Source organism: Coregonus clupeaformis, chromosome 6 (genome assembly GCF_020615455.1).
Source record: "Coregonus clupeaformis isolate EN_2021a chromosome 6, ASM2061545v1, whole genome shotgun sequence".
Lineage (NCBI taxonomy): Eukaryota > Metazoa > Chordata > Actinopteri > Salmoniformes > Salmonidae > Coregonus > Coregonus clupeaformis.
In genome coordinates, this window is record NC_059197.1 from 6,274,996 (window position 1) to 6,284,764 (window position 9,769).

The 9,769-nt window shown below is 48.2% G+C and overlaps 1 protein-coding gene across 16 annotated transcripts in view; it reads right to left on the reverse strand.

Moving 5' to 3' along the window:
- Positions 1–9,769, reverse strand: part of LOC121567563 (histone-lysine N-methyltransferase MECOM) — a 160,205-nt gene that overhangs the window by 94,845 nt on the left and 55,591 nt on the right. For all 16 annotated transcript variants that reach the window (XM_041877730.2, XM_041877727.2, XM_041877726.2 and 13 more), the window contains exon 2: positions 4,289–4,644. In XM_041877730.2, the coding sequence (XP_041733664.1) occupies positions 4,289–4,644 (356 nt within the window). The remainder of the gene's footprint in view (positions 1–4,288; positions 4,645–9,769) is intronic.

Here is a 9,769-nt window from a genome sequence, read left to right on the forward strand (position 1 = left end):
GCAGACACACATACGCACACACACACACACTGTAAACACACACACCCCACAAGGCCTGTTTGATAAGATGGAGCACACTCCAAGTAAACGGGGAAGGGTGATGTGTGGCCCCCACCTGTAGCAGAGGCAGAGGTGGAGATGGTGGATAGGTGGAGAATGCAGGGATGGAGGAGGTTGGTAATGTGTTCTGCCTGGTAGAAGCTGAAGCTAGGACTTGGGTTGGGGACTGTGGCAGGGGCTGGAGATGGGGCTGGAGCTGAGGCACTGGAGCTGGGGCTGAATTAGCGCTGTAAGCTGATTAGGGTGGCTGGGCACAGCTCTATTTCCTCCAACACAAAGCAGGTTGGTGGAGGGGGGGACGCAGAGGGCCACAGTCACAGCCGTGCTGCAGGCTGCACTGGAACAACGGAGCCCCCTTCCCTCACTAACTCACTAAGTGCACGAACACATGCATGCATGCACACACACACACGTACACGCACACGGACACACACACACACACTCACCATTCCTAAGACCAGGACACAGAGCCAGGTTTAATTAGGTGTCTGTGTGATAACGAGGCGTCTATAAACAATACGTGTGCTCAGTAGCAGTGTTCCTGTACAACCTCGACCCCCAGGCTCTGAGAGGGATGGGGTGATGGAGGGATGGAAGGATAGAGGGATGGAGGGAGGAATATATTGATGGATGGGGGCTAATAGGTCACCACTGACTCCAGTACACTGGCTACTCGATTGTGACCTGACGTTCAGCCTCACTCTCCACACGCCGCCACAGATTTCAATTAGCTTTTTTGGCCACTTTACAATTCATTAACGCTATACGCGGCAACGGTCATTGAAACTCGGAGTGCATCTTATAAGTGCAACCACGACGACACCATTTAGCAATCGTTTAGTGGGAGTAGTAAGGAAAGTAGAAAATGTGCTGTAATGACTTCACTGTTGTTGGATTAAGACTACGACAATACACTGATACTTTGTTTTCAGATCGTTCCCAAGGCCAGGCCACCTTACTTGGAATGTCTAAGTACTTGTGTGTGTGAGAGAGAGAGAGAGAGTCTCAGAGTGTGTGTCCATTGAAAGCTGGTGAATGACAGAGAGGTTCATCCCACCCCAGTGGCTGCAGGCACTCTAAGCTGCAGTGTGGGTCCATCTCTGGGACAGTCAAAGAGGCTGAGGCTAGCGGATTAAGGGTCCCTTTGGGTGGGAGTGAGACTGGGCTCTTTCTGCTTCTTTCTCCCCCGGTGACAGAGGTGACAGGCCGTCAGAGACACAGGACAGGGGGACAGTCAGGAGACATCTGCATTCATTCAGGACAACGGCTTATCCGCGCACAAAATACACGCCCTCTTCGGCCTGCCCCTCTCCTCTCCTGAGCCCAACCTGCCTAAAGCTCTCCCTCCCTCCCGCCCTCCTTGGTCGTGTCTGCCTGCCTGTCGATCTTGACGTGGTATCTGAATGGTATCTGAATGACAACCAGCAGAGAGGCTCCACGCACCCCCTCCCCTCCTTACTGTGCCCTGTGCTGGAGGAGTGCCTCTCAGTCTCAGGAGATAGACAGACAAACAGACAGCCAGGCAGGCAGGCCCAGGAAAGCAGGCCCAGACCAGACCAAACCACCTAATCCTCGACACCCCATTCACCCAGCACTTCTAATCTCCACCACACCACACCACCGACCCTCCTCCCACCCCCCACTCAAGAGATGCACAAAGACCCTGAGTCAACCCCCCCCGTAGAGGGAGGCACCCTTCTTTCTCCTGTCTCTGAACCGGACCCATAACCCCGTGGGCCAGTGTGATGAGGCGGGAGACTCATTGAGTTGGAGGATAACTCTCTCTCTCGCTGGGCCGTCTCTCTCATTGTTGCTGGTGGGGTGAGCTAAGGAGGACGGACACAAACAGTGTTTGAATTTCAATGTGCCCCACGGCTCAAGAAAAGAATATGGACTAGTGGTGAGTATCCAGGCGGAAAAGGATCACCGCGTGAAAAAGTATGTCTCTCATCCTGTTATTGTTCCTATAAATTACAGACACAATTTATGTTACAATATATGCAATATACTTCTATAATACCAGCGTTACATACATTATACCTTTATTGATCTATTTTAGATTTTCAATCTAACAGTGATAAACTTGATCAAATCCAACAGCAATACCGAAAAAAAGACAGACATACATACACACACACACACACAGACATACACACACACACACACACACACACACACACACACACACACACACACACACACACACACACACACACACACACACACACACACACAGACAGACATGCACACACACACACACCTGGCCTGGCTGGTGGGGCTTGTTGTGCCCTCAGTGAGAAGCAGAAGGAACTCCAGCCCTGACAAACATGTTGGCTCTCTCATTTATTTACTGAAGCTATCTTACCCATAACTCACCATTCCTGTATTCATAAAGCATCTCTGCTATAACTCACTATATTCCTTTATGAATAATGCCCAAATTTATGGTGATGGCGTGGAGCACTGGCCTCCCTGGTGACAAACTTCCCCCTGGTCTGTCATGGGCGCTCACGGCTTTATCGCTCCAGATGGGCGCCACCGCTTTATCGCTCCCTGGTCGGTGACATCACCCCGGTACGCAGCGCAGAATTGATGATGAAAGCAAACAGATCTATCTTAACTCACATTTACCAAATCAATTTTTTTTTTTTACAGACCCTCTTGCTTATTGGCATATTGACAGTTTGCGGGCGCGTGATGGGGGGCGGGCGGAGGGAGCGAGCAAGGCTGTCTATGGAGGGGGACTTAATGGCGTTTACCATATTTAATGCAGGGATGTCATCACTGAATATCCATTCTGAATAATGTGGCATTTCATCATAAATTCTTTACAACTTATTTACTTAATGGAAAGAGTTATGGGCCGCTGTCAGTGAAGTAATTAAACATAATGATACAGTGCTGCCTCCCCGGCCATCCCATCTTTCCTCCCATAATCCTCAGCTCCTTTTTAAATACATATTATTCAAGCTCCCCATAAATTACCAACAGATTCAAATTCATGAAACCTTTTTCCTTTATTTCCTTCCCTGAGCTTGTTCAACCAGCCGTAAATCTCTCTCTGGGAGAGACAGATACTTTTAAAATCATATTAAAACCCAATGTTAACGAAATGTTTTTAAAAAATCAAAAAAATAACAAGAATGCGAGAGAGAGAGTGGATTTCATTTCGCTATTAGGGCAATTGATGTGCTGAGTCTCATGGTAGAAGTAAATAATGAACAAAAAGTTGCTGCTTGGAACAGAAACGTACGGTGGGAGTGAAACCATTTATTGGTCCTGTCAGAGCCAAACCCTCTCAGTTAGACCTGATGGTCGATGATGCAAGTCTAACCATGACCACCGTTCCACCATCCAAACCAAATCCAAACCCAAACTATTTATATAGACCAGAGCAGATATTCGACCAACACTAAGGAGTCAGCCAGCGTAAAATTGGGCTTATGGGTTGGGAGACTTCTGTAGGTTATGATAGTGTACCAGTGTTAGATCATCTTTTTTCATTTTGTCTACATCCTTGATTTTATCAATCAAAAAGGCATTGATGTTATCTTGTGATTGTTGTTTGACTGTTTGTTAGTTAGTTAGTTAACCAGTAGATAGTCATGCATGGTGTTTCTGGTGCTGTCTTACAGAAAGACAAATACTTCGGAGTGTTTTCGCAGGAGGAGGAGGTCTCTCAACCCGAAATGAGAGGAGAGGATCTGTTTAGGGGGATCTCAATTAGACTGATACCCTTTATGACCTCAACCTTCTCCCCCTCCGTAAAGTGAGACATGGGCTGACACAGACAGAGGCCGCACCTGACCTCCTAACATCTGACCTTGTCCTGTGACCCCAGTCTTCGATTGTGTGCGCGGCCTGGCCAATATTGTGATTGGCCGATGGCCGCTGTGGGTCTTTAACCGGGGCTAAAGACGGGATTTATAGCTTTTCATTTTCATTGAGTTAAGAGCATAGAGAGCAGACCGTAGAGGGGAGCCTGGGGGGCGCGTTCTGTTACCCCATTGGACTGGGCTGAGGTGAGATGACATCACTCAGCAACAAACGCCATGGCAACTGGGACACTTCAATCCCAGAGACCAACATAGAGGCAGAAACAAAGTTACCAGAAGAACTCGGACCCGCAGTCCTCCCTCCATCCCTCCCTTGACCACTCCTTCCGTAACAGTGAACAGAGAGAAGAGAATCCCCTGTTCAGACAATAAACAGCAAGTGCTTCTCCTACCTCCCAGCCTTGGGTGGGGTCTCTCAGCCAAGCCTGCTGCTCGCCCACGTACGGTCCGAAGCGCTCGCCCACGTCCACCGTCCTCCGTGCCCAGATGCCCAGGCCGCCACCGACACCGGGGACGTCCGACTGGCACAGCTGGAAATCGGGGGGAATGGGCAGCTCGTCCTGGGGCATGTAGAGGGCAGAGTGGAAGGGGGACGGCTCCTGGGGAGAGGCGTCATCGTCAGCGGAGAAGCCAGGGGAGGGGGGATCCTCTGCTGGGGGGGCCGAGGGTGGTGCCGTGGGGTCTCCATCCGACACACACACATCATCCAGGACATCAGAGGGGTAGAGGGCAAAGTCCTCACCATTACCTGAAGGAGAAATGGAGAGAGAGCGAGTGAGCAAGAGAGAGAATGAGAGAGAGAGAGAGAGAGAGAGAGAGAGAGAGAGAGAGAGAGAGAGAGAGAGAGAGAGAGAGAGAGAGAGAGAGAGAGAGAGAACTTGAGGGCGAGGCTCTTGCATTTCTACCTAAAGTACAGCATCAGTGTAGACTACTTTGTATTTTATTTATTTAACCCTTAATTTACCAGGTAAGTTGACTGAGAACAAATTCTCATTTACAACAACGACCTGGGGAATACACTACATAACCAGAAGTATGTGGACACCCCTTCAAATTAGTGGATTCGGCTATTTCAGCCCCACCCGTTGCTGACAGGTGTATACAATCGAGCATACAGCCATGCAATCTCCACAGACAAACATTGGCAGTAGAACGGCCTTACTGAAAAGCTCAGTGACTTTCAACTTGGCACTGTCATAGGATGCCACCTTTCCAACAAGTCAGTTCGTAAAATGTCTGCCTTACTAGAGCTGCCCCGGTCAACCATAAGTGCTGTTATTGTAAAGTTGAAGCAACAACAGCTCAGCCGCGAAGTGTTAGGCCACACAAGCGCATAGCGTAATCTGTTCTCAGTTGCAACACTCACTACCAAGATCCAAACTGCCTCTGGAAGCAACGTCAGCACAATAACTGTTCGTCACCATGCGCAATGCCAAGCGTTGGCTGGAGTGGTGTAAAGCTCGCCGCCATTGGACTCTGGAGCAGTGGAAATGCGTTCTCTGGAGTGATGAATCACGCTTCACCATTTGGTAGTTCGGCGGACGAATCTGGGTTTGGCGGATGCCAGGAGAACGCTACCTGCCCGAATGCATAGTGCCAACTGTAAAGTTTGGTGGAGGAGGAATAATGGTCTGGGGCTGTTTTTCATGGTTCGGGCTAGGCCCCTTACTTCCAGTGAAGGGAAATCTTAATGCTACAGCATACAATGACATTCTAGACGATTCTGTGGAATGAGATGTTCGAAGAGCAGGTGTCCACATACTTTTGGTCATGTAGTGTAGTTACAAGGGAAAGGAGGGGGGATGAATGAGCCAATTGGAAGCTGGAGATGATTGTCCTACAAGTACAGCATCAGGGTAAACTGGGCAGCCTATATTTATAGTCTACATAGTCTATGAGTTTCTAACACATGGATGCAAAACATGTAATCAAGCACAAATCAATGACAGATTTCAGTTAACATGGCCCTGTGAGAGTTGTGAGAGAGGCTTATGCCTTCTCTTACCCGGAGTGAAAAACCAGTCCCCCCCTCACCTACGATCTACGACCTAACACTAAGGACCATGAGGAAGGATCATCTCTACATATTCCATCTTCCGTTGAACATAATATGGTAAAATATACAAGGTCCAAACACAAATATTTGACCAGTAAGGGCCGTTCAAATAAACAGGAGAGGGAAGAAAGTGGTGCAGGGCTGTAATAACAGGGCCAATGGTCTGAAGAGAAGAAAAGAGCTTGATTCTACTGTGATAGTAGTGTGGCCCACTAACACCCCTAACACAGAGAGAGAGAGAGAGAGAGAGAGAGAGAGAGAGAGAGGGAGAGTGAGAGAGAGTAGAGAGAGAGAGAGAGAGAGAGAGAGAGAGAGAGAGAGAGAGAGAGAGAGGGGGGGAGGGATGGGGGAGTGAGAGCGAGGGACAGAGAGAGTCAAGCAGCCGCTGGTTCAGATTGTTTGGATAGCCGGGGGTCGGCTTGGTGCTGGGCGGGTCAACAGGGTCCACTGTAGCATTGTGCTGCTCTAAACTGTTTTATATTTCCCTTTCCTGACCTTCATCACTCAGCCGCCGTGTGAAAACAGAGGAAGCTGAGGCCGGGTCGGCGGAGGTTAATTGTGAGTACAGTGAGAAAGGACACCGCAGGCTGACCCTTGAACCCTCGCCGGGCTGCTTGGGACCAGGCCGCACGTGGCAGATGAGCCCTGGCGAGGAGGAGTGGTCCGCTCTGTTACAACACCGACACAGACTACAGGTGACAATACCGAACCAAACTATACTGGCTTTTCACATTGTCCTTTCCAGCATGGTTCTGGCAACTATGGTGGGTAGATGCGTAACGAGGCCAGCTCAGCTTGGTTTGGCTCAGTAGTGTGAAAGGGTACTCCTCTCAGATGACACTGTATACCCTACACTACTACTACAACTACTACCAGAGCACTATGGGGCTCTGATCAAAAGTGGTGCGCTGTAGAAAATAGGGTGATATTTCACATGTGCCCACTGAATGTCTGCTAGTCGACTAGTGTCTCTGCCAAAGGACTCCAAAGGACTTATCATAGTCCACTACTTTTGACCCCATATACCCCTTTCTGTGTTTGTAAACATTGTCGCACAAGGGCGATGTGTGCAAGTTGATGGCAGAACACGGAGGCGTTCTTATAGAACGGCAGAAAATAAATCCTCTATTTACATGTTGTTTATAAATGCATTTCACACTACTTTTGGATTATAATTGGATTTTAAGGCTCGTATGACTGTCCTGCTTAATATAATGTTTGTGTCATCATCGTAAATCAACTGCATTATACTTAAAAAACACTTCAACTTCAACCAGTAAAATGGCTCGTTGTCAATGTCAATGAGCATCGAAAATAGTTATTTTGCAAAGATCACAACCAAATATAATCTTAGCGACTGTTAAAGCAAGTATCAAAACATAATTGTAAGCGTATGAGAACCCCAAAAAGTTATTTTGTTTAGAAGTAATAAAAACTTAAATCTAGGCTATGTTGAATGGGCGCATATGACGATAGTTTCTTACTGCAGCCAAGAGTCACGTGCATCTGTGCATGACGTCAGTGTGTCGTGTACTGGAAAGGGGTCTATTACTTTAGGCCTCCTCTGGTCAAAGGTAGTGCACTATGTAGTAGGGACTGAAGGTGTAATTTGAGACTAGGCCTTAGCTACGCCTGACATACTATTCACCACATAACGCACTACCTTTTATTACTTTATCGACCCGATCACTATGGGGCTCTATGGGGCTCTGGTCAGAGGTAGTGCACTATGGGGCAAATTCTAACTCCTTAACTTCCATCATTTGCACTTAGTCTGCCATTGACATTATGACTAAGTAAAAATGAAATGGTAGTTAAGATTTGCCCCTTCGTAGTAGGGAACGAAGGTGTAATTTGAGAGTGGGCCTTAGCTAGGCCTGCTGGGCCTCCTGCTGCGGGCCCAGGGTGGACAGACAGACAGGAAACCCTCCACAGGAAGCAGCCTCTCCCCCTGTGTGACTGTGGCAGGCTGTGGCTAACGTGCCCTGACAGGCTGGGAGGGGCGGTGGGGAGGTGGGGTTGCTAATGAGGCTCTAGCTGCACATCCCTGTGCCTCGGTACATTCCTGAACGGCTGTGTGACACCGCACCGCTGCGCTGTCAGCCTGGAACCTTTGATCCACACACACAAACACACACACACACACACACAGATGCACACATGGACGCGCACACACCACATACACACACCTCTCAACCTGCCTCTACCTTGCCCCCTCCCCCTGTTGTTGACTCTCCCAAGCCCCTCTAGGCCAGTAGATGGAGGACATGCTAATCTGAACTATTCATCATCATCACCATCCAAACTTTCTACTTAGAAGTTCATAATGTAGTTGATCAAAATAAACTAGGCTATTAAGATCATGTTGAATAATGTCCACACTAATGTTTATGAGAAAGTGGTGTTATCATTCACACCATCTAACAACCTCTGAAAATCCACCACCCCGGTAAGAGCAGAGGAAGTTATGAGATGACGTACAGATGATGAGCTGTAGATTAGGGCTGTCAGAGACTCAATCTCACACAGAGAGACAGACGGAAAGACAAGGAGAATGGATGCCATCTGTCAAGTCGTCGTTTTGCTGGTCCTCCCACTGGTCACTGCTGCCCTCAATACTGAGACAGAATACTGCTGCTCATTTTAAGACATTCTGTTTCAAGCGACCCGTTTTCTACAAGTCAACAAGAGAGGGGGGCATTTTACTGATGAACACAACAAGAATTGGGTTTGACTTGATATCCTCATATGTTCTATAAGCCCTAAGAGAATCCGAAAGTGTCGACTACAAGACTGAATGCTGGAATGGTGGGCAGCTCACAGACCAGGTCAGGTTTCAACTGACGGTTTGTACTAAGACAAATCTGATGAGATCATCGAAGTGCCCTCTGGAGGTAGGACAGAAATCAAGTGTAGAAAGGATTACAACAGTGTACTGCAAGTGTACAGACATCAATCACCAAACGGAGTAGCCACAACAAGCTTTGTTTTGGATACTGACTCGTCTTTAGAGATTCTGCCTGGTGATCTGAAGACCAGAATGCAGGTCTTGGACAACGGGTTTTCACTTTACTTCTCTAAAATCTTAACAAATGATGAAGGATATTTCACTTGTGTCATTTCAAAAGGAGATCGATGTTACAGCTACCAGACAATTTTTCTAATGATTGAGCCTGAGTATCGAGTCCTCAAGCCAGATGAAACAGTGACTCTCCCCTGTATATCGAACCGACAAGATGCACTCTGGGAAACTCCACTAGGCGACATGACCCAAGGGAAAAATAGTCAGAGGACAGACATGATGACTGACAGCCTAACAGGGAATTACTCCCTCATCATTCCCTCTCTGTCATCCCAGCACACAGGGACTTACCAGTGCCTCACAGTGAGTTTGCACCAGATGCTAACACACCACCAGATTTTAGTTTGCACTGACCTGGATCCCATAAATGGGACGTTCTCAGATGGACACAGTCACAGTCTAGTCTGTGCTCCTAACACCACAAAGCTCTACAGAGTCCAATGGTACTGTCGTAGAGATCTGGAGGGAGATGTTCTGATTCTGGACTCTGACAACGCCTCTGTGCAATTACCTGAGGAGCTGAGGGGCAGAGTGAAAGTGTCTGACCCCAAGTCCTCTCTGCTCATCTCTAACCTCTTACAGACTGACAGTGAACTGTATTGGTGCAGGGTCAGGGAGTGGAAGGAAGGTTTGGTCCATCCACTATGTGCAGACAGAAGCACCAACCTGTGGTATAACACATCCGACTCCTCTGGCATGCATGGAATCCTTTCGTCTACCAACGCAGTGAGAGCT